The sequence below is a fragment of the Rhinolophus sinicus genome, chromosome 18 (assembly GCF_057876585.1).
Source record: "Rhinolophus sinicus isolate RSI-liver-muscle chromosome 18, RSI-T2T, whole genome shotgun sequence".
In the NCBI taxonomy this organism is placed as follows: Eukaryota; Metazoa; Chordata; class Mammalia; order Chiroptera; family Rhinolophidae; genus Rhinolophus; species Rhinolophus sinicus.
Genome location: NC_142518.1, coordinates 97,994,572 through 98,020,773, shown reverse-complemented (window position 1 = coordinate 98,020,773; position 26,202 = coordinate 97,994,572). Strand labels below are relative to the sequence as shown.

Here is a 26,202-nt window from a genome sequence, read left to right as displayed (position 1 = left end):
AATATTTATGCCCCTAATCAGGGAGCACCGAAATACACCAAGCAACTACTAACAGAACTAAAGGGAGAAATTGACCAAAACACAATTATACTAGGGGACTTAAATACATCATTAACAGCTATGGATAGATCATCCAAACAGAAAATAAATAACGAAATAGTAGCCCTAAATGACACATTAGATGAAATGGACATAATTGACATTTATAGAGCACTTCATCCTAAAACATCAGACTATACATTCTTTTCTAGTGTACACGGAACAGAGGGTAAGGGGGGTGGGGGGTGGGGGGTGGGAGATGAGGGTAAGGGAGATCAAATATATGGTGATGGAAGGAGAACTGACTCTGGGTGATGAACACACAATGGGATTTATAGATGATGTAATACAGAATTGTACACCTGAAATCTATGTAATTTTACTAACAATTGTCACCCCAATAAATTTAATAAAATTAAAAAAAAAAAAAGAATGTTGTAATAGGAGAATTACAAAACTGTAGGTAACATAAGAAAGATCTGTGTGTGTGTGCATGTGTGCGTGTGTGTGTGTTCACAAGCACATATATAAAAGGAATGGTATGACACACTTCAAAATGTTACTCTGGATTATGGTTAGCTCTGGGTAATGGGCTAATCATTGGTTTTTATTTACTTTTTGATATTTTGCATTTTTTAGGGTGAGCATGCAGTAGATTTAAAACTAGAAAACATTATTTTTAAAAAGAAAAATCAAGGTCTGGTGATATATTATTACTTGGTTATTTATACTCCACCACACTTCAGAAAGAGTTTAGAGCAGCATACAATATAGCAAGATAAAAATGGAATACAAAACAAAATGAAGCAAAGGAGAAAATGAGGATAGGAAAGATAGTATATAGTGACACTATTAAACATTTACGATCAATGTCTTGTATTTTTATCAACTGGTTTTCTTTTTTAAAAAAAGAATGTACTAGGATGTCTCTTAGTCATGAGTTTAATAGGGAAAATGAACTTTGTAGAAGAAAGGCAACATTTTCCAGAGTAATGTGTTAATATTAAAATGATACATAAAAGAGAAGAATTTTATGCGAGTTGTTTTCAGTGTATTAAAAATTCTGATTATTTTGTTTTTGGCACAGTAGACAGCCCTAAGAAAGAATGGTTGCTATTATTTATATTATACTTGTACAGTAAGTTGCAATTTAATATATACATATATATATATATATATATATATATATATATATATATATACACATACATACATACATACATATATATATATTTGCTTCGTGTTAGCTTTGCTTATCTGTTTTGAATAAGTTGAATGGGGAAGCTGACTGGAGTAAAGAAACAAGCCCAAACTGGGAGTGAAATTTTTGCCCCAGCCCTGCCATTAAGTAGCTAGACCTTAACTCCTTGGGTTATTTGCCTCCTCAGAAATTGAGGGGCTTGGATACGAAGACCTAAGTTTGACTGTGTATAGTTTGGTAAAATTACAGTTTCTTGTTTAGGAATGTACATTTCCATTGATCCTTCCACTCGACAATATTTATAGTATGTTAGTTATAAAGTGTTCCTCTTAGACTTGTATGATATTAACATAATTTAAATGTCTTTTTCACAGAGAGACCTCTCTCCCCCAAGGCTGTCAAAGGATTTGAAACTACTCCACTTACCAAGAATTATTATTCCGTGGTGAGTGATTTCTTGACTCTCTATATGGAAACTTTTCACTTGTTGAACCACTGTATGTGTTGAGGTAATACAAATGGAAGGCTGGATAAAGTTGCACTGCAAGGATCTAGTGTCAGCTGCATTACAGTGGAGCTCTTCCACTTGTAGGCTTCTTATAGATGTCTAGAAATTTTACATTCACTGTACTGAAAAATTCAAGGGTAACACAAAGACCTAGAGCAAGGCCTATTAAATTGTAGTGAAAGAGAAATTCGTGAATATGTAGATGTTATGGGGAAATTCAGCCTTACCATATATTTAGAAGGTGAATTCCCAAGTTCCTCTAATGCAATAAGTTTTCAGTGATTGCATACTGTGATTTTATTTTAGAATCAATCAATTCATTATGATATCCTCTGAAATACTATCAACTTTGTTCTTGAAGAGAGCCCAGAGGGAACACTGCCCTTTGGCACAGAGGGAGGAATTAAATGGCTCTGGTTTGAACATAGACATGTCAAAATATATTAACTATAAATAGGGCATGTGCAATACTCAAAATAAGTTCCTGTTTGAAAAAGGAATCATATCCTTGTCCTTAATCTGCTCTCTGCCTTCGTTCATGTCTTCTTTCCTGACTTGGCCCAGTCACTAATGAAAAGGTCAAGTCATCATAACCTCTAAGTTTCCCTGGTAGTCTCGTTGTCTTCCCCCACCTCTGCTGAAATACGGTTTCACTTTTCACCCAATGTTGTATGTGTGTTTGTACTGTATGCTCCTTTCATTTTGTGCATGGACAGTTTTTAAACATCTCTATACATTTGGTTTCAAAAAACTAAGTTTCACTCTTCAGTGAATTTTTTCCATAATGATGACATGAGCAGCAGCTGGTATGAAAAATCAAGAAGGGACTTCATAGGTAGCATGGACAACAATCATAGGGGACAGTTTTGTCACTATTTTTCATTTTACAGTTCTGTGGTTAAAGTATATTACTCAACAGAGCTAGGCTCCCTTAACCCTTTCCCTCTGACTACTTATTTTTTAGCTTCCAAGTGACACCCAATGATTTAATTTTTAAAGACAGGATGCATTCAAATGGTGGATGACAATGTTAACCATAGCCTCTTCTCCCTGTGGATCTGGAACATACCATCCATCACCCTGCCTTGGGTCTCTTTCTACCTCTGCTGATTCTACCAATTTAAAATATTGTTGGGATTATCCAAGGCAGATTAACCTCTATGATACTTATGGGCCTTATGGAAATCTTGTATATGCTATGTGCAAACTCTGGATGTACTTCAGTTGGTATCATCTACCTCCTATTGGAGTTCATGTGCATCATTTCTAGTTCCTTGCTATTGTAAGCAATTCTGCAGTGAATATCTTACATATGTAACTTTGGCAAAGTATATAAAGATCTATAGGGTGAATTCCTAGAACTTAAACTGTGGGGTCAAAATATATATATTTTTTTCAAATTTTGATAGATTTTTGTCTCAAACATCAAGCTTAATAAAGAAAACTGAATGCCTTGGGGAGGCCGTGATGGCCTCTGAAGGAGCTGTAGAGCTTTCCTGTAAATATTACTGAATTGTTGAGACCAGTTAAACATATTGTTGTAACTAGATATGGATGTGAAGGCATTTGGGTTGGTTGTTGGTTTTTTTTCAAATCCATGTTTCTTTTGCTTTGAGTATTTAGGAAACTTTTTAGAGGTAATTAATTCAAAACATGTTCTTAATGTTGTGATTGTCCTTTCAATCTGCACTGAATACCTTAGAAAAAATCAAAAAAATTCTAGTCCACACACATTATGTAGAGACCTGGAAAAGCAAGTTTATCCACATGTAAGGTGTCCCTATCTAATCTTATATTAACTCTTCTTCCCTCTAAGAGTCATTAATTTTAGACATTTCTTTGCTAGTTTTTATAAAAGCACTAGTGACTGATTTTTTACTCCATTTCTTAAAAAACAGAAAAAATATTTTTTCTGATTACATAACATTATATAAATAACATAAAAATAAGACAATACAGAAAAAGTCTAAAGAAGAAAATAAATATCACCTTTAATCCCAGCATTCATAAATAATCACTCTTAACATGTTGGTGAATCTCATGCCAAATTTTCTTTGAGGTAGATGTGTATGTGTGTATGTGTGTGCATATATATAGCCTGTGATATATGTGTGAGTGTGTATAAAATGAAAACAGGAACAATGTATTTTTCATTGTTTCTCCTTCATGGAAATTTTTCTATCCTCACACCCTGACAATACTCTGACCAGACCTGTTCTTATGATCTTTCATTCAGTGAGTCCTTGCTATTCCAAATGCTTCCTTTACTTTGGTTCTGTGTATTATTCAGAGTTATTCAGAGAAACATAACCAATAGGGTAATATAAAGAGATTTACCATAAGGAATTGGCTCACACGACTATGGAGCCTGAGAAGTCCCGCAATCTGTCATCTGCAAGCTAGAGACCCAAGGCAGATGGTGGTATAGTTCAATCCTGGTCCAAAGGCCTGAGAAGCAGTAGAACCAATAGTGTAAGTTCTATTCTGAGAGCAGGAGAAGACTGATATCCCCACTGAAGCAGTCAGGCACAGAGTGAATTCTCCCTTCTTCCACCTTTTGCTTCTATTCAGGCTCTCAGCAGATTCGATGATGCTCGCCTACACTAGGGAAGGCAACTTGCTTTACTGAGTCTATTGATTCAAAGGCTCATCTCATCTGGAAACATCCTCACATACACACCCAGAAATGATGTTTAATCTGGACACATTGTGAACCAACCAAGTGGACAGATAAAATTTACCATCACATGCTATAAACTTGGGAAACATAGAGAACTCTTGGGATTTACAAGTCTATTGACATTCCGCCACCCCCCACCACCCCTTTTCAAGTTTCCAAGGGATTTTCAGGCCCATTCAGGCCTTTATGTGTTTCTGGTGGCACATCAGTTTTGAAATGTTAAAAAGTTCTCAAGTGTGATCAAAGTGCCTTTGTTACCAAACTCAGGTTTAGTGTCGCTTGCCACCGAAGAGCCTAAAAACTATAGAGTGACGGGTTGGTGAGGAGAAAAACGTCCTAGATGCCCACAGCTAGGGAAGATGGCAGACTAATGTCTAAAAAACCACCTTCCCCTGAGCCAAGAATGATTAAGAGGTTTTATAGGCCGGTAAATGGGAAAGAACAAAGGAAAGCAGGCCTCAGGGCTAATGAGAAATATGAGAAGTTGTCTCCTGGGGTCTTGTCGTGCAGGAGACCCTGCTCGCTGCGCCATTTGTCGTGCGGGGCGGCCTGCGGGGTCTCTGCTCCCGCTCCCCATACAAGAACGCAGGATATGGTGAGGCCAAAAAGGAACACCCACGGAGCCATAGGTAGGGGAGTCATACCACTATATTTTCTCTGGCGGCACTATACTCTCACTGGAGGCTGGATCCACACTGTCCGCAAACCACCATCCACACTTGCCAGCCCAGCCGCCATCTTCTTGCTAGCCCCCATTCTTCCTCTTCTCTCTCTCTGCTAGCATAGCCACAGCAGTTATATTAGTGGCCAATGGCTCACTGGTTACAGCTGACGGCCAACTAGCCACAGCTGATGGCCATGCAATCATAGTTGGCCATTTACTACCTGAGCCAGCACCTGTCTATGTGAGGCCGAGAGCCTGGAAACTACTTTCTGAGGCTCTGCCCCCACACTCCACCCCTACAGGCTCTCGCCTCACAATCTACGCGACAAGCGTCTTCCGCGAGGGGCCCTGTGCGAGGAGCCTGGGGGTGAATGCAATATCCTGGACACAACTAGGCTCTCTGGGCACAGCCAGGGTTTCTCAGGGCACCACCAGTGCTTCTGGGCACGGCCAGACTTCCTGGACTTCTTAGGGTACCACCTGTCTTCCCGGACACAGCCAGGGTTTCTCAGGGCACCACCAGTACTTCTGGGCACGGCCAGACTTCCTGGACTTCTTAGGGTACCACTAGTTTCCCCGGGCACAGCTAGGATTTCTCAGGGCACTGCCACTCTCTGTGGGCACAGCCACACTTCCTGGACACAGCCAGGGCTCTCAGGGCACTGCCACTCTCTGTGGGCACAGCCACACTTCCTGGACTCAGCCAGGGCTTTCAGGGCACTGCCACAGCCACACTTCCTGGACACAGCCAGAGCTCTCAGGGCACTGCCACTCTCTCTGGGAACAGCCCGACTTCCTGGGCACAGCCACGGTATCTTCAGGGCTCAGCCAGACTTCCTGGACTCAGCCAGGGCTCTCAGGGCACTGCCACTCTCTCTGTGCCTCTCAGGGTACCCTGCTGGAACAACAGCGACTCACAACCAAGGTGCTTACATATTCTCAATGGCGGCCAGTCAAGAGACAAAAGCAAATATCCCCCAGTTCCACTAACAACAGTTCCCAAACAAACAGTCAAGCGGTCCATTAAATTAGGGATGGAAGGCAATTCCCCATAGTCCATAGTCATTCACCAGGGCTGTCCTGGGGGTGAGGGATGACCTTGACCTCACCCGCATCTCCCACGGAGGACTCAGCAAGCGTTACCTCCTGGGACTATAAGTCCTGCATCCGGGCTGCCTGAGCAGGAACCTCCCAGCCCACAGGGCCGCAACGACCTTTGCTTTCTCCGGCCTGTGCTGGTTGGGGAACCGTCCACATCTTTCCACCTCTCCACGGGGCTCCATCTCTGCAGCAGCTGCATGGCTTTTCCTGTGCTGGTGGGAGAACCGTCCACATCCTCACACCCCTCCACGGGGGTCCAGCTCTCCGGCAGCTTCTCCTCCTGGTCTTCCTGAGACTGGGTGTTCACACGCACAAACTGCTCCACCACTCTTTGGAGAGCTTTGGCTGGCACCATACCCTGCTCGCTGTGCCATTTGTCATGCGGGGGACCCTGCTCGCTGCGCCATTTGTCGTGCAGGACGGCCTGCGGGGTCTCTGGTCCCGCTCCCCATACAAGAACGCAGGATATGGTGAGGCCAAAAAGGAACACCCACGGAGCCATAGGTAGGGGAGTCATACCACTATATTCTCTCTGGCAGCACTATACTCTCACTGGAGGCTGGATCCACACTGTCCGCAAACCGCCATCCACGCTTGCCAGCCCAGCCACCATCTTCTTGCTAGCCCCCATTCTTCCTCTTCTCTTCTCCTGCTAGCGTAGCCACAGCAGTTATATTAGTGGCCAATGGCTCACTGGTTACAGCTGACGGCCAACTAGCCACAGCTGATGGCCATGCAATCACAGTTGGCCATTTACTACCTGAGCCAGCACCTGTCTATGTGAGGCCGAGAGCCTGGAAACTACTTTCTGAGGCTCTGCCCCCACAGGTCTTCTGAGGCCTCAGGTCTGCCTCAGTGTTATCTTAGATTTTATTGTCCGTAGCTGGACATTTATTGGCAAAAAACTGCTAGGGAGTTGTGATCATGGGTCCCTGGCTTCCGGGCACCTGAGGATTTAAAAAGCTGCTCTTTTCAGGTTAGGATGTTAATTAATGAGGTATGGGTAGCCTTGAGAAAGGGAGCAAACAGAGTTTTTCAGTTAATCAGCGAAGGGAGAAACAAAGAGGAAACAACTGAATATCAAGATGGATCAAATTGCAAACTAGCTAAGTTTAATTAAAGGCAGCTAGATAGTGAGCTATGTAGTGAGCCATTCTGCAAACTAGCTAAGTTTAACTGTGTTATTGACTTACTGAATTTCACCCTTACACCTTTGGGCACCCAGTACCTACCATAAGGCATGTTTAGTGTGTCTAACTGAGGCTTAGCCATTCCTGGCCTGTTGTTTTGAATGGGAGTTTAGCATCTTTTAGGGACACAGTAACCCAGAGGAGGCTTTTGCTGCCCTTGACCTTGGTTCCTTCATTGTCCTCAAAATTCATTTGTTAAACTTCTCTCACCTTTGGGGAAAAAAAAAGCATGTAATTTTTCTATTAGTTATCTTTCTAATAATCTCCTTCTCATTGGCTTTTTTACCCATTGTAACTTGATGTTATGTGCCAGGAGGGATTAAAAAATAAAGAACAACAACAACAAAAAAGAAAATGGTAACTATGTGAGTAATGGATGTCTTAGTTAGCTTGATTGTAATCATTTTACAAAGTATACATATATCAAAACATCAAGTTGTATACCTTAAATATATACAATTTTATTTGTTAATTATATCTCAAAAAATCTGAAAAAGTAAAGAATGAAAAAGGTGTCGTGCGGGGGACCCTGCTCGCTGTGCCATTTGTCGTGCGGGGCGTCCGGCGGGGTCTCTGGTCCCGCTCCCCACATAACGCAGGATATGGTGAGGCCAAAAAGGAACACCCACGGAGCCATAGGTAGGGGAGTCATACCACTATATTATATCTGGCGGCACTATACTCTCACTGGAGGCTGGATCCCCACTGTCCGCAAATTGCCATCCACACTTGCCAGCCCAGCCGCCATCTTCTTGCTAGCCCCCATTCTTTCTCTCTCTCTGTTAGCGTAGCCACAGCAGTTATATTAGTGGCCAATGGCTCACTGGTTACAGCTGACGGCCAACTAGCCACAGCTGATGGCCATGCAATCACAGTTGTTGGCCATTTACTACCTGAGCCAGCACCTGTCTATGTGAGGCCGAGAGCCTGGAAACTGCTTTTTGGGGTTTGGCCCCACAAAGGAATCTATGCAGCTTAGACATCAGGCTTAATTTGTATGCAGTGCTTAGGTCTTGGCACCCATGGTCTCATTGGGAAGACAGGACAGACACGATAGCATAAGCCACATGGCAGAGAGTGATGTAAAGTTATAAAGGGTCTTAAAATGAGTTTCTCCAAATGTAGTTGGGGGATCCTTTGCATCAGAAGCCCCTGGGAGCCTGTTAAAATTGCAAAACTCTGGGCCCCAAACCGGACTTGCTACATCAGAATCTCTGGCCATAGATCCCAGGAAACAGCATTTTATTTTGTTCAGTATTTTTTTTTATTAGTTTCAGGTGTACAAAACAATGTAATAGACATTTATACCCCTCACAAAGTGATAACCCCCTCCCCCAATCTACTACCCCTCTGACATCGTATGTAGCTGTTACAATTCCACTGACTCTATTTCCTATGCTGCACCCCACATCCTGTGACCATATATATATTAAATTATAGTTGACATTCAGTATTATTCAGCTTCAGCTTCAGGTGTACAACACAGTGGTCAGGCATCCACACCGGCCATGAAGTGGTCTCCCTAATAAGACACCCTACAAAATCTTTACAACATTATTGATTATATTCCCCAAACTGTCTTTCGTATCCCCATGGCCATCTTGTGATTTCTGATTGTGCTTTCTAATCCCCTCACCTTCTCCCTCGTCCTCACCCGCCTCCCATCTAGCAACCCTCAGTTTTTCCTCTGTATCTCTCAGATTAGGAAACATTTTTTTTTTGTGAGGAAATTGAGACTTTTTTTTTCAGATTTTTTTTTTTAATTGGGGGAATGGGAACAGGACTTTATTAGAGAACAGTGTGTACTTCCAGGACTTTTTCCCAAGTCAAGTTGTTGTCCTTTCAATCTTAGTTGTGGAGGGTGCCATTCGGCTTCAAGTTGTTGTCCTTTCAGTCTTAGTTGTGGAGGGCGCAGCTCAGTTCCAGGTCCAGTTGCCGTTGCCAGTTGCAGGGGGCGCTGCCCACCATCCCTTGCAGGACTTGAGAAATCAAACTGGCAACCTTGTGGTTGAGAGCCCACTGGCCCATGTGGGAATCGAACCGGCAGCCTTTGGAGTTAGGAGCATGGAGCTCTAACCGCCTGAGCCACCGGGCCGGCCCAGGAAACATTTTTAACAACTCTCTCAGCCCCTTTCTGCCCTGCCACCTGCCCCCATAGCCAGGTGATGTTGATACTCACTAAAGTTTGAGAACCAACAAAGGAATAGGTAGAATGGGAGGGATGGAATTCTAGGTGTGTCAAGATTTAGATAAACAGAGAAGAGCTGAAAGAGAATTCAGGCAAGGGGAATTGTGGGGACAGAGCCAGGAGTGCAGTTTCCAGGCTCTTGGCCTCACGTGGAAAGGTACTGGCTCAGGTAGTAAATGGCCATCAACTGTGATTGGATGATCATCAGCTGTGGCTAGTTGGCCGTCAGCTGAAACCAGTGAGCCATTGGCCACTAATATAACTGCTGTGGCTACGCTAGCAGCAAATGGGGGCTAGCAAGAAGATGGTGGCTGAGCTAGCAAGCGCGGATTGCAGTTAGCATGGTGGATTGCAGCCAGCTAGTGAGGTTGGTTGGCAGGCAGAGAAGTGAATGGCAGGTTGCGGATAGTGTGGCTCCTGCTTCCTGTGTCTCCAACCCAGCCGCCAGCGAGAATATAGTGGTGTAACTCCCTACCTATGGCTCCGTGGGTGTTCCTTTTTGGCCTCACCATGTCCTGCGTTCTTATGTGGGGAGCGGGACCTGAGACCCCTTATGCCACCCTGCATGTCAGGAACTATATGAGCAAAATTCATTCAGGCAGGAATGTGCATGTCTGCAGGTCATAGAGTGGACTGCACTGTCTTCTTCCTCCATCCAAATGCCCCTTGGAAGGTGGGATTCTTTATTCATTGCAACTAGGGTAGAACACTTTAATATTGCTGTCCTTTGTGCTGCCACGAATAGGCCAGACTCACAGTAATCCCAATATTCAACTCTGGGAAGGAGCATCTATCTGAAGAGTGAGAGGTGCTATTTCCCTACATCCAAATAGGAAAATATAATCAATAAGGGCTGGTATTATCTTTTTCTAACTTTTCAGCTTTATTATAACTTGTGGCAGATACCTAAAGGGTATGTTTCACAGAAAGTATATGCAGTAGGAAAGGTGGGAAGAAGTCTGTGCCATGTTAAATCACTTAAAAATCCCAGGAAGCCTCCTGTAATCCTTGCTCTTGCCACCCAATTTCTGCTTATCCGCAATTTCTCTCTCACTCATTTATCTACCCACTTGATCCTACCCTGAATTTTCTCTACCTTTTTAGTGCTTATCTGCGTTTTTAAAAATGACTTTATATTTTTAGAGCAGTTTTAGGTTCACAGTAAAATTAAGTTGAAGGTACAGAGATTTCCCATATGCCCCCTGCCCACATACATGCACAGACTCCCCTATTATCAGCATCTCCCACCAGCGTGGTGCATTTGTTACAATTGAAAAGTCTGCATTGACACATAATTATCACCCAAAGTTCATGGAACATTAGGGTTGACTCTTGGTGTTGCATTTTCTATGGGTTTGTACAAATGTATGTTGTGTATCCACCATTAGAGTATTATACAGAGTATTTTCACTGTCCTAAAAGTCCTCTGTGCACCCTCCCTTTTTTAGTCCACCAGCCTAAACTACCTTACATGTCTATCCATTTATTCCTTCTCCATACTCCTATTCTTTTTTACCTACCCATTTCCTGGCTCATTTATCCATATATCTCTTCTATCTGATTGCTGGAGGTAGAGGAGGTGATGGGATTTTATGGAGTCTATCTGTCGATAATGGAGGACAGTGCCGCTTGTTTTGTGAAAGTTAAGGAATTGGAGGTGCAAAATCAATCACTGAACTTAAATGTAAGCAGGTGGCTCTACTGGCATATAAGTAGAATATGACATAAATACAATATATTAGTATATTGCCTCTTTTGGTCTCATTGGACTTTCCCAACGTTAACTCATTTTTATAGGCATAAGAATTATCTCACAAATTGTATAATATGTTGTTTTTGCTCTGATTTAAAGTTTTCTGGGACCATTATAGTCTTCCTTTATCATTTAATATACCTTTATTTTCAGCCTTTGATTATGCCTATTAGCCTCATGAAATAATTTCTTCATTCTTATATGACTTTCTCTTTGGAAAACAGAGTTTTAAAAATGAACTCACTCTAAAGCCTTTCCAGGAAATATAGAAAATATATTTTACTGGAACAGCAATAGCCCAGGATGGTACTACAAAAGGCCTCCACCTCTTTTTCTATGGCTTCTCACTGTCCGCTTTAATCCGAATTTAGTCAAAGGTTAATTGAGCAAACGATACTTAGTTGTCCTTGTGAAGACAGAGTCAGGAAGGCAAAGGCAATATCTGGAGGCAGTCTATTTTAGTAAGTTTGAATGGATTTCATCTCAATCAAGTTGTACTGCTCTGAAGTTGGTTGGCCTGCCAAACTTCTTGCCTTCTGACTCAATACTGAAGCCTTCTGTTTGGGAGCACATAGCCTTCTCTGTCTGCTTCCCTTTTTATCCTTTTACAGTAGATGCCCTGTGGCCTGAAAAATAAAGAACCACTCTCATAAGTTCATCAGTTGGTCTTTTGAGATTGAGGAAAGCAATAAAAGTCCAAGCGAATTTGGGAAAGAATCCCAAACATCCACCCTGATGAGCATTTCTACTTCTCAAACCACAGCATGGACAATATTATTTAATACTTTACCATTCATTTTTTTTTGCATTATTTCATGAAGGACTCACTAATCACCTTTGTCAATTTAGTTTTGTAAAGTCAACATTCAGCCGCACTCAAAACTGGCAACCATAGGAGTTTTTTCTTTCTTTTTTAACCATAGGAATTTAATGTACATTTCTGTTTAGCTCTCCAGAACTCACTCAAAGGCACCAGAGGTGTCTGCTTGCTTCCCTCATCTTTGCCTTCTATGTGTCCAATGCTAGTGATTCCAAACAGAGATGGAACTCCTCGAAAGTGTACTGCTTCACGTAGCAAATAAACCCATTGGAACAGGACAGTTGGCACCTTTCTTGCAAAATCTTACTTATTTCTTTTAAAGGAGCCCCAGATGATAGCATTTTAAAGGAAGTTGAAATAATAACGCTGTTTCAATGGGGAGAGGGAGGTTGAATTATAGCAACCATGGAATTAAAGTGATGTTTAATCATTTTACAAAGCACATTTTATGGTGTAAATAATATCTGTGATTTTTCTAATTTAAAAATTCCTTTCCGGAGAACTAACTCTGGGTTGTGAACACAGAATGGAATATATAGATAATGTCATATTATAGAATTGTACACCTGAAACCTATATAATTTTACTAACCAAAGTCACCCCAAAAATTTTAATTAAAAAAAATTCCCTTCAGCTAATGACTGTTTAGTTTGTTTTTTTATTTTGTTTCTCTTTTTTTTTTTTTAACAGACATTATAATTTGCATAGTGTGACAGTTATAGACAACAGTGTTTGAAAGGATGGTAAGGATGTGAGATGGCTCATTACCAAACATTTTTAGAAAAATGTGAACAGGAGGTGATTAGATGACTTCATTCTCTCCTGAATATGACATGCCACCATCCTTTTCCCCCCAATACAATACTATAGACAAACAAATATTGTTAATAAAGCAATCTGCATATGAGTTTTACCTCTTAATATAATATGGTATCGTTGAATTCTAGTGCAGTTCTTTCCATTTCTAAGAATAAAAAAATGAATAATATTGCTGAGCGTGAGTATAATTTATTACTTGAGGTACTGTAGTGAACAACAGCTCAGCTGGGCAGAGAGCTATAATGATAGAACAATTTTAGTTTGGAGGGTCACTATACTGGATAAAGACTGGGACTCAGAAAAAACAAAAGTTTCTATTAACAGATGAGACATTGTGCTTTGGCTTTTTAAAATAACAGCTTTATTGAGATATAATTCACATACCACAAAACTTAACCATTTTAAAGTGTACAATTCACTGATTGTTAGTAAATTAACAATTGTGTGATCCACCAGCTTATTTTTAACATTTCATCACCCCAATAAGAAACTCGATACCCATTCGCAGTTACTCGCTCCAAGCCCTTGACTACCACTAACCTACTTTTCTTTTGTTTTAATTTTTAATTACATTTTTTTCAATTACAGTTGACACGCAATATTATTTTATATTAGTTTCGGTTGTACAGGATAGTGGTTAGACATTTATATAATTTATGAAGTGATTCCCTTGATTAGTCTAGAACCCACATGGCACTATAAATGGTTATTACAATATTATTGACTGTATTCCCTATGCTATACTTTACATCCCCATAACTATATTGTAATTACCAACTTGTACTTCTTATTCCCTTCACCTTTTTCACCCAGTCTCCCAACCCCATTTCCATTTGGCAACCGTCAAAATGTTTTCTGTATCTATGAGTCTATTTCTGTTTTGTTTATTTTATTTGTTTTCTTTGTTTATTCGTTCTTTAGATTCCACATATAAGTGAGATCACATGGTATTTGTCTTTCTCTGTCTGACTTATTTCACTTAGCATAATACCCTTTAGGTCCATCCGTGTTGTTGCAAATGGTAAGATTTCATTATTTTATGGCCGAGTGATATTCCATTTTATATATGTACCACATCTCATCCAATCATCTATTGATGGGCTCTAAAGTTGCTTCCATATCTTGGTTATTGTAAATAACGCTGTAGAGAACATAGGGGTGCATATATTTTTTCGAATTAGTGTTTTGGGTTTCTTCGGGTAAATATCCAGAAGTGGAATTACTGGGTCGTAAGGTAGTTCCATTATTAATTTTTTGAGGAACCTCCAAACCGTTTTCCATAGTGGCTGCATCAATTTGCAATCCTACCAGCAATGCACAAGGGTTCCCTTTTCTCTACACCCTCATCAACACTTGTTTGTTGATTTCTTGCCTTCTTTGTCATAGCTTAATTGACCATTATAGGCATGGGTTTATTTCTGGGTTCTCTTCCATTGATCTATTTGTCTGTTTTTGTTTTTTTCCACATTAGCATGCTGTTTTGATTACTATAGCATTGTAGTACAGTTTGATAACAGGTAGTGTGATACCTCCAATTTTGTTCTTAATTCTCAGGATTGTTGTGGCTATTCAGGATCTTTTATGGTTCCATATAAATTTTAAGATTATTTGTTTTAGTTCTGTGAAAAATGCCACTGGTATTTTGATAGAGATTGCATTGAATCTATAGATTGTTTTGGGTAGTGTGGACATTTTAACAATATTAATTCTTCCTATCCATGAGCACAATATATGCTTCCATTTATTTGTATTTTCTTCAGTGTTTTATAATTTTCCAAGTACAGGTCTTCTACTTCCTTGGTTGAATTTATTCCTAGGTATTTTTTATTTTATTTTGATGCAATTGTAAATGGGATTGCTCACTTCATTTTTCTTTCTGACAGTTCATTATTGGTGTATAAAAATGCAACTGATTTCAGAATCTTACTGTTGTGCCCTGCTACTTTACTGATTTCATTTATCAGTTCTAATAGTTTTTTGGTGAAATCTTTGGGATTTGCTCCATACAGTATCATGCCGTCTGCAAATAATGAGTTTTACTTCTTCCTTTCTGCTTTGTTATGCCTTTTATTTCTTTTCCTTGTTTGATTTCCTTGTCCAATAGTATGTTGAATCAAACTAGTGAAAGTAGACATCTGTGTCCTGTTCCTGATCTTAAGGAAAATGTTTTAGCTCTTCCCCATTGAGTATGATGTTAGCTGTGGGTTTGTCATTTATGGCTATTATTATGTTGAGGTATCTTCCTTCTATTCCCACTTTGCTCAGAGTTTTATCATAAATGAATGCTTGATTTTGTCAAATGCTTTTTCTGCATCTATTGATATTTTCGTATGATTTTTAGCCTTCATTTTGTTTATGTGGTGTATCACATTAATTGATTTGTGGATATGGTAACAACCTTGCATCCCAGGCGTAAATTCTACTTGACCATGGTGTACGAGTTTGGACAATTAAGTTCATGAACTTGTTGCAACAATGTTGCTAACCTCTTTTGATATCAGAGGGATTATTCATTATGAATTTGTACCAACTGCACAAACAATTAACCAAGTTGACCATTTGGAAGTGCTGAAAATGCTATGTGAAAAAATTAGACAGCCTGAACTTTTCGCCAATAATTCATGGCTCTTGAATCACGACAATGCACCAGCTCACACGGTACTGTCTGTGAGGGAGTTTTTAGCCAGTAAACAAATAACTGTATTGGAACACCCTCCCTACTCACCTAATCTGGCCCCCAATGACTTCATTGTTTACCCGAAGGTAAAGGAAATATTGAAAGGAAGGCATTTTGATGACATTCAGGACATCAAGGGTAATACCACAACAGCTCTGATGGCCGTTCCAGAAAAAGAGTTCCAGAATTGCTTTGAAGGGTGGACTAGGCACTGGCATCAGTACATAGCTTCCCAAGGGGAGCACTTCAAAGTTGACCGTAGTGATATTCAGCAATGAGGTATGTAGCACTTTTACTTGGATGAGTTCGTGAACATAATTGTCAGACCTCGTATGATCTCTTTCATGTATTGCTGAATACAGTTTGTTAATATTTTATTGAGGATTTTTGCATTTTATCTTCATCAGGGATATTGACCTATAATTTTTTTTTATTTTTATTTTTTGTAATGTCTTTGTCTGGTTTTGGAATGAGGGTAATGCTGACCTTGTAAAATGAGCTTGGGAGCCTTCCCTCCTGTTCAATTTTTTGGAATAGTTTGAGAAGGATAGGTGTTAATGCTTCTTTGAACATTTGGTAAAATTCACTTGTGGAGGCATCTGGTCCAAGACTTTTGTTTGTGGGGAGTTTTTTGATTACTGATTCAATTTCATTAGATGTAATAGGTCAGTTCAGATTTTCTGTTTCTTCTTGATTCAGTCTTGAAAAATTAAATGTTTCTAGAAATTTATCCATTTGTTCAGATTGTCCAATTTGTTAGCATATAACATAGTATCTTCTTATACTCCTTTGTATTTCTGTGGTATTAGTTGTCACTTCTCTTTCATTTCTAATTTTATTTATTGTGTCCTCTCTTTTTTTCTTGATGAGTCTGGTTAAAGATTTATCATTTTTTAAAAATCTTTTCAAAGACCCAGCTCTTGGTTTCAGTGATCTTTTGTACTGTTTTTATTTAGACTCAATTTTGTTTATTTCCACTATGATCTTTATTATTTCCTTCCTTCTACTCACTTTGGACTTTGTTCTTATTCTAGATATGTTAGGTCTAAGCTGAGATTGTTTATTTGAAATTTTTCTTACTTCTTGAGATAGGCCTATATTGCAATTAATTTCCCTCTTAAGACTGCTTTTGCTGTGTTCCATAGATTTTGTGTCATTGTGTTCTCATTTTCATTTGTCTCAAAGTATCTATTGATTTCTTCCTTGATCTTGTTGTTGACCCATTCATTATTTAGTAGCATGTTATTTATCCTCTATGTGTTTGTGTGTTTTTCAATTTTTTTCTTGTAATTAATTTCTAGTTTCATACCATTGTGGTCAGAGAAGACAGTTGATATGATTTCAGTCTTCTTAAATTTGCTGAGACTTGTTTTGTGGCCTAACATATGGTCTAATTTGGAAAACGGACTGGCTGTACTTGAAAGGAATGTATATTCTAGTACTTCAGGTGAAATGCCCTAAAAATACCAACTAAATCCAAGTGGTCTAGTGTGTTGTTTAAGGCCGCTGTGTCCTTGTTGATTTTCTGTCTGGAAGATCTGCCCATGGGTGTCAACGGGGTGTTAAAGTCCCCTACAATTACTGTATTACTGTCTGTCTTTCCCTTTATGTCGGTCAGTATTTGCTTTATATATTTAGGTGTTCCTACATTGGGTGCATAATTGTTTACAAGAGTTATATCATCTGGTTTGATCAAGCCTTTTATCATGATGTAATGTCCCTCTTTGTCTCATTATAGCCTTTGTTTTAAAGTCATTTTTTCTGATATGAGTATTACCACCCCAGCTTTTTTTTCCATTTCCATTTGCATGAAATATCTTTTTCCATCCCTTTACTTTCAGTGTCTGTGTGTCTTTTGATCTGAAGTGGGTCTCTTGTAGACAGCATATGTATGGGTCTTGCTTTCTTATCCATTCAGCTACACTGTATCTTTTCATTGGAATATTTAATCCACTTACATTTAAAGTGATTATTCATAGATACATCGTTATTGCCATTCTGTTATTCGTATTTGTGTTCTTTTTCCCCCCTTCTTCTTCTTAAAGAATTCCCTTTAACATTTCTTGTAATACTGGTTTGGTGGTGATGAACTCCTTTAGCTTTTTCTTGTTTAGGAAGCTCTTTCTCTCTCCTTCAATTGTAAATGATAGCTTTGCTGGGTAGAGCAGTCTTGGTTGCAGGTCCTTGCTTTTCATCATTTTGAATATTTTATGCCAATCCCTTCTGGCCTGCAAAGTTTCTGTTGAGAAATCAACTGAGAATCTTATGGGAGCTACCTTGTAGGTAAGTAGCTACTTTTCTCTTGCTGCTTTTAGGATTCTTTCTTTGGCTTTAATCTTTGCCATTTTAATTATGATGTGCCTTGGTGTGGGCCTGTTTGGGTTCATCTTGTTTGAGACTCTGCACTTCCTGGGCTTGTATGTCTATTTCCTTCTCCAGGTTAGGGAAGTTTTCCGTCATTATTTCTTCAAATAGGTTTTCGAACTTTGCTTTCTCTCTTCTCCTTCTCATACCCCTATGATGCAAATGTTGGTATGTTTGATATTGTCCCAGAGGTCTGTGATCCTCATTTTTTAAACTCTTTAGTTTTTCAATTGGGTGTTTTCTTCTACCTTGTCTTCCAAATTGCTGATTCAATCCTCTGCTTCATCTAGTCTGCAGGTGATTTCTTCTAGTGGATTCTTCATTTCGGTTATTGTAGTCTTTATTTCTGACTGGTTCTTTTTTATGGTTTCTATGTTATTTTTTATGCTTACTATATCTTTGTTGAAGTTCTCACTGAGTTCATCTATTCTTCCCCTAAGTTTCTTGAGCATCCTTATAACCAGTGTTGTTGTGTTTTTTTATTAGTTTCAGGTGCACAAGACAAAGCAAAACTTAGACGTTTATCGTTTATATCCCTCACACTGTGTGAACCTCCCTCCCCCCATCCACTATCCCTCTGTACGTTCCCCAAATTAATTTTCAAAACCCCGTGGCCATCTTGTTATAACCAGTGTTTTGAACTCTGTATCTGGTAGATTGCTTGCCACCATTCGGTTTAGTTCTTTTTCTGGAGTTTTCTCCTGTTTTTTCATTTGTTACATGTTTCTTTATCGCTTTGTTTGGCTGCCTCTCTGTGTATATTTCTATGTATTAGGTAGATCTGCTACATCTCCGAGTCTTGGCAGGATGGCCTTATATAGTAGATTTTCTGTGAGGCCCAGTGGAGCAGTCTCCCTGATCATCTGTGCCAGGTGCTTCAGGTGTGTCCCTTGTGTGGGTTGTGTGTGCCTTCCTGTTTTAGGGGAGCCTTGATTGCTGTTGGCACATCAATGACTGGGATTGACCCTCAGGTTGACTGGCTGTGAGGGTTGGCCACTGCCACAGCATACGAGCTGCTGTGCTGGTGATGACCCCATGGAGCGGGATTTGCTCCAGTAGGTTCTGGTGCCTGCCAAGAACACCCTTTGGTTGTGCTGGCTGTGGGGGTAATCAGGTGGTGCTCTGTTGTGGTCTGAAGCTGGTCACTGAATATGTTGGTTTTGGGGCCTCTTGGGAGGGGCTCCTATGCAGTCCAAGGTCAGTAGCTGCCTGTGTCTGCCCCAGGGCTACCTGGTAGAAGCTACAAAGTAATCTGCAGTTGTCATTGCCTGTGCTGGACCTGGAGTGAGAGAAGCCATTGTGTGAACCGAGGCCAGCTGCCACTAATACTGGGCCTGGGGCATCTCAGCAAATGGCCAAGGGCACCCCAAGGGCTGCTGCCACCTGCTTGAGGCCCTTGGACCCCCATGTGTTGTCCAAGAAAGACTGTATCGAGAATCAATGCCATTTGCCTGCCACCAAAAGAGCCTCAGGCAGTGTGGGGGCTCTGTGAGGCAGGATCCCAAAGAGTCACCAGGATGGAGCGAGCAGAGTCCACCAGGCCAACACAGATTCAGATTTGGCCATGTGTGGGGAGAGCTCAATATAGGAAAGATGGTGCCTGCCAGCAGGCTGTACAGGAAGAGGGCTGAACACAGGGACAATGGTGGCTGTCCCTTTAGCCCTTGCTTTGAAGTCACACAACTCAGTCTCTCTGTATGTGTCTCTGGCAGCTACCAAACTGCTGTCCCTCCACATGAGCTCAGGGTGAGTGCCTGGGAAAAAGAGAGGCTCTTTGTGGGCCCTTTAAGAGGACACCTGGGTTTCCAGCAGTCTTCTGTCTCACCTGGACAGACAGAATCCCTGATAATTTTTGCAGCCATATGTTGTGGGGGCTGGTCATCCTGGCACTGGAGCTCTGAGCTGCAGAGGCTGGTATGGGGCTGGGATCCCTTGCTCCTCAGGGAGGACCTCTGCAGCTGAGGTATCCCTCCTGATTCTCAACCTCCACACATAGGTGTGAGGCCTGTCAGTTCCGCATCTCTGCCCCTCCTATCAGTCTCGTCATGGCTTCTTCTTTATATCTTTAGTTATACTGTGTTTCCCCAAAAATAAGAGCTAGTTGGACAATCAGCTCTAATGTGACTTTTGGAGCAAAAATTAATATAAGACCCAGTATTATATTATATTATATTATATTATATTATATTATATTATATTATATTATATTATATTATATAAGACCTGGTCTTATTTTACTATAAGACCAGGTCTAATATAATATAATTATAGTAAAATAGGTCTTACTATAGGTCTTATAGTAAAATAAGACCAGGTCTAATATAATATAATTATAGTAAAATAGGTCTTACTATAGGTCTTATAGTAAAATAAGACCAGGTCTTATATTAATTTTTCCTCCAAAAGACACATTAGAGCTGATTGTCCGGCTAGGTCTTATTTTAGGGGAAGCATGGTAGGACTTATGTTCAGCTAGTCTTCAGATGGCTCTCCAGGTTGCTTTTTCTGTAATTTAGTTGTAATTTTAATGTTGTTATGGGAGTAGGTAAGCACAGCATTTACCTACTCTGCCATCTGGATTGGAGGAACTCAGAATCACCACTAATCTACTTTCTATTTCTGTGGATTTTGCCTGTTCTGGACATTTCATATAAATTGAACCATACAATATTTGTTCTTTTGTGTCTGACTTCTTTCACTTAGCATAATATTCTCAAGGTTCATCCTTGTTATAGAATGTATCCATACTTCTTTTCTTATTATGGCTGAATAATCTATAGTACCAGGTTTTGTTTATCCATTCATCAGTTGATGGACCTGTGGTTTATTTCTACTTTTTGATTATTATTAATAATGCTGCTGTGAAAATTCATGTGCAAAATTTTGTGTGGACATATGTTTTCATTTCTCTAGGAGTGGAATTGCTGGGTCATTTGGTAACTGTATGTTTAACTTTTTGAGGAACTGCCAACCTGTTTTCCACAGCAGCCAAACCTTTTAACATTCCCGCCAGCTGTGTATGAGGGTTCCAGATTTCCCACATCCTCACCAACACTTGTTATTGTCTGTTTTTTTTCCCTTTTCATTATAGCCACCCTAATGAGTATGAAGTAGTATCTCATTGTGGTTTTCATTAGAGTTTCCCTAGTGGTTAATGATGTATCTTTTCATGTGCCTATTGGCCATGTGTATATCTTCTTTGGAGAAATGTTTATTCAAATCTTTTTGCCAACTTTTAATTGATTATTTTAATTGCTGAGTTGTAAGATTTCTTTATATATTCTGGATACTAGACTCTTATCAGATATATGATTTGTAAATATTTCTTCCATTCTGTAGGTTGTCTTTTGTCTTTCTTTTTCCCCCCTGAATATTAAATTTCTGTATTTCCCCCCCTTTCTTCCTCTTCCCTCCACCCCTACTCCGGTTCAAGCTGTTGTTTCTCAATCTAGTTGTGTAGGACACAGCTCCCTGGCCCATGCTGGTATTATGAGCTTTGCACCTTGCCTGGCTGAGGCAGTCTGTCACCGGTGGTTGGTCGGCCGCTCACAGCAACTCATGGCTGCTGTTGCCGCCTGCCGGCTGTTCACATTGGCTGCCAGCCACTCTTGCTGGCCACCGGCCGCTCATGGCGGCACACAGCGGCCCACAGCAGCCCACAGCAGCACACAGCAGCCCGCAGCAGCTCATGCCAAACTCCGGCTGCTCAGGGCAGCCCAGCTCCAGGGAGCGCCGTTGTTCACAATCTTAGCTGTAGAGGGCGCAGCTCACTGGCCCATGTGGGAATCGAACCAGTGACCTAGGTGGTAGGAGCATGGGGCTCCAACCACCTGAGTCACCCGGCCGGCCCATCTTTTGTCTTTCTTGATAATGTACTTTGTCATACATTTCCCCCCCCCAATTTTCATGAATTCTAGTCTATCTAATTTTTCTCTTGTTGTTTGTGCTTTTGGTGTCATCCAAGATTCCATTACTAAATCCAAGGTCATGAAGGTTTCCTTCTTTGTTTTCTTCTAAGACTTTTGTAGTTTTTTAAATTATTATTAATTTCAGGTGTACAAAACAACATAATGATTAGACATTTATTTACACCCCTCGCAAAGTGATAACCCCAACAAGAGAGTTTTGTAGTTTTAAGTCTTGAGTCCATTTTGAATTGATTTTTGTGTATGGTGTGAAGTAGGAGTAAATATTCTTTCTTTTGCATGTAGCTATCCAGTTGTTGAAAAGGCTGTTCCTTCCCTATTGAAAGGTCTTGTTACCCTTGTCAAAAATCAATTGAACAAGTTCATTTCTGGACTCTCAATTCTATTTTATTGATCTATATAGCTATCCTATACCAGTACTAAACTGTCTTGTTAGTGTAGCTTTTTATTAATTTTTGAAATGGGAAATTGTAACCCTCTAACTTTGTTCTTCTTTTCCAGGATTTTAAGGATTTGTGTAGGATTGGTGTGAATTAAACTTTTGGTAGTATCAATCAATAAAGCCATCTCATTCTGGGCTTTAACTTATGTGAAATTGTTTTGAATACTAATTCAATCGCTACTTATTATAGGTCTATTCAGATTTTCTATTTCTTTGTGAGTCAGTTTTGGTAGTTTGTGTCCTTCTAGAAATTATTTTACTTGTTTTAGTGATTGCCCTATGATTTGCAATATACATTTAGAACTAGTCCAAGTCCACTTTTAAATAATACTATACTACTTCACAGGTAGTGCGAATAACTTATAATTACAAAGAATTCCTAATTCCTTCCTCCCATCCACGTATCATTGTTGTCATTCATTTCACTTATACATAAGCATACATACATACTACATTTCCCTGAAAATAAGACCTAGCTGTACAATCAGCTCTAATGCATCTTTTGGAGCAGAAATTAATATAAGACCTGGTCTTATTTTACTATAATATAAGACCAGTCTTTATAATATAATATAACATAACATAATATAATATAATATAATATAATATAATATAATACAATACAAGACCGGGTCTTATATTAATTTTTGCTCCAAAAGATGCATTAGAGCTGATTGTTCATCTAGGTCTTATTTTCGGGGAAACAGGATATTATATATAAGCATATATAATCTAATACATTGTTTCTATTATTATTTTGAAAAAACTGTTATCTGTAAGATCAGTAAAAAATAAGAAAAATAAAAAATTTTTACTTTACCTTCACTTATTCCTTCTCTCATGCTCTCTTCCTTTATATAGATCTGAGTGTCTGACCTATCGCATTTTCCCTCTCTCTGAAGAACTTTTTAAAAACGTTTCTTGCAAGGCAGGTCTACTGGCAAAAAAGTTCCCTTTATTTTTATAGGTCTGAGAAAGTCTTTATTTCTTCTTGATTTTGAAAAAGAATTTCACAGGATACACAATTCCAGGTTGATGGTTTGTTTTGGTTTTTTTGTTTTCCTCTCAACACATTAAATATTTCACTCCACTCTTCAATATTCAAAAGTATTCAACTCTTACTTGAATGGTTTCTGAGAAGTCCGATATAATTCTTATCTAAGCTCTTCTGTAGGTAAGCTGTTATTTTCCTCCGGCTTCTTTCAAGATTTTTTTCTCTTTATCTTTGATTTTCCTGATGCTTGAAAATGACATGCCTAGGTGGGATTTTTGACATTTATTCTGCTTGGTTTTTCCTGGGTCTGACATTAATTTGGAAAAATTCTCAGTCATTGTTCTTTCAAATACTTATTTTATTCTGTTCTTTCTTTCTTCTCCTTCTGGTATTCTCATCACACATGTTATAACTTTTGTAATTGTTCCCCGGTTCTCAAATATTCTGTTCCATTTTTTTCAGTCATTTTTCTATTTGCTTTTCAGTTTTAGAAGTTTTATTGACATATCCTCAAGCTCAAAGGTTCTTTCTTCAGTGGCTCATCAAAGGCATTCTTCATTGCTCTTATAGTGTTTTAAATATTCAGCATTTCATTTTTATTCTTTCTTAGCATTTCTCTCTTACATTACCTATCTGTTCTTGCATGTTGTCTACTTTTTCCATTAGAAGTCTTAGCATATTTATCGTAATTACATTAAAATCCTGGTCTGAGAGTGGCCGGTTAGCTCAGTTGGTTAGAGCATGGTGCTAATAACACCAAGGTTCCCAGTTCCATCTCCACATGGGCCATCATGAGCTGCACCCTTCTTAAAAAAATAAAAATAAAATAAAATAATTATTTAAAAATTTTAAAAAAATGAAATCCTGGTCTGATAATTCCAACATTCCTGCCATATTTGACTCTGGTTCTAATATTTGCTTTGTCTCTTCAAACTGTGTTTTTTGCCCTTTAGTATGCTTTGCAATTTTCTGTTGGAAACCAGACAAGTTGTACTAGAAAAAAGAAGGAACTTCAGTAAATAGGCCTTTAGAAATGTGGTGGTGAGGTGTGGGGAAGTGTTCTAAAGTCCTATGATTAGGTCTCAGTCTTTTGGTAAGCTTAGGCCCATAGATCATGAACTCTACCAGTGTTTCTCACGTTTTCCCCCCCTCCCTTATGTGGGGCTAGAGGTGTTTCCCTCCCCCTAGGTATGTTAAGCTCTGATAAAACCCCAATATGTTAGGTTCTGGTAAAATCATTTCTCTCTTGAGAGCAGACCTTGTTACAAAGAACAGAATACTCTGGTGTGTTTCAAAATGGCTGTTATTCTCTTCCTTCCTCTGAAGCATGAAGGGGATTGTTCTGTCTTCATTGCGACAACCCAGTAGAACTACTGAAAGTGAAACTCACAAAAGTATCGGTAGGCTCCCCTATGACTGGGCCCCTCGAGTTTTTAACTCTCAGACTTGTTCACACTGATCCCCCAGCTATTCATCATTTCAGTTCAGGTTTTCCTACCCTGGTACTGATTCCCATTGAGGCTTCTGCTTCAGCAAGTTTTGATTCTCTTTATCAGCCTGTCTGTCTCTCCAATTTTGGGGGTAGCATTTTCCCGTGACTTCAATTCCCTGACACCCCATGCACAGATTATTCACCTATTTACTTGTCATTAAGATGGAGTAATGATGTCCAAGCTCCTTAAATGCTGGACCAGAAAGCAGAAGTCTTCTTTCTTCTTATTTGATATAGGCATTTACAGCTATATATCTGTCTCCTAATCACTGCTTTAACAGCATCCCATAAATTTTTTTAATGTTGTGTTTTCTTTTTTATTCATCTTAAGATAATTTCCTTTGCTATGCTTAAACTTTCTGTAGGGGGTAACACTTCTGTTCCATCACTGGATTAATTTCAGAAAGCATTAATACCTCCAGGCCCTTGTATTTACTTATACCTTTAGAGAGTAATTCCTGAGGAAAAGAGGAACTGAAAGTAGACGTGAGTGACTGGGAAGGTGGAGCTACGATTTAAACCCCAGCTTTTGAAGCCACCCTGTGGCCTGTGTTCTTCCAAACCAGTGCTTCTCAACCTGGGGTGATATTGTTCTTCATGTGACATTTGACAAAGTCTGGACACAATTTTACTTGTCGTAACTGGGGTAGTGGTTGGCGTGCAACTGGCATCTAGTGGGTGGAAGTCAGAGATGCTGCTAAATGTCCCATAGTGCACAGGGCATCCCCTCACAGGAGTTATCTGGTCTGAAATGTTAACACTGCTGACATTTGGAAACCATTTTTTAACCCCTTAAATTGGTGGGACTGTTTCCCACTTACCCAGCAACTACCTGTTCAGTGTCTCACTACCTCTTTACAGTGGTCCATGAGGTAGGAAATGTCACAATTCGAGATGAGGCAATTGAAGTCTTTAAACTGAAGTAACCTGTCAGTCAGTAGCAGAGCCTGGATAACCACCTATCAGCCCAGTTGTTTCCCAAAAAGCCCACAGCTACCTGGGCTCCACTAGTTTTGTCTATTCCACCTTTCAAAAGCAAGTCATCATGCATTGTCTTGTGAGTATATGTCTGGCATATTGATAGACTTAGGGGCTTCTCCTAGCTAAGAATGTTTCACGTTATCTTGTGATCCCCTGTTTAATGTTTGCCTCTACAAATAGGGTGGAAACTTCCTGTGGGAAGCATGGCATTTCGCATAGACATTCAGTGAATTTTTTGTTGAAAGAATTAGGAGATATGAGAGAAAATATATCAAAATGTTAGTTTGGTTATCTTTAGGAGCACAAAATGTAGGGTGTAGCTGCCTCCAGAAGCTGGGGAAGAGGGTGTGTCCGTAGGACTGA

The 26,202-nt window shown here is 39.8% G+C and overlaps 1 protein-coding gene across 7 annotated transcripts in view; it reads left to right on the top strand.

The window, feature by feature from the left end:
• Window positions 1–26,202, top strand: part of ARHGEF6 (Rac/Cdc42 guanine nucleotide exchange factor 6) — a 126,671-nt gene that overhangs the window by 48,436 nt on the left and 52,033 nt on the right. For all 7 annotated transcript variants that reach the window (XM_019714692.3, XM_019714691.3, XM_019714693.3 and 4 more), the window contains one exon: window positions 1,615–1,685. In XM_019714692.3, coding sequence (XP_019570251.2) covers window positions 1,615–1,685 — 71 coding nt within the window. The remainder of the gene's footprint in view (window positions 1–1,614; window positions 1,686–26,202) is intronic.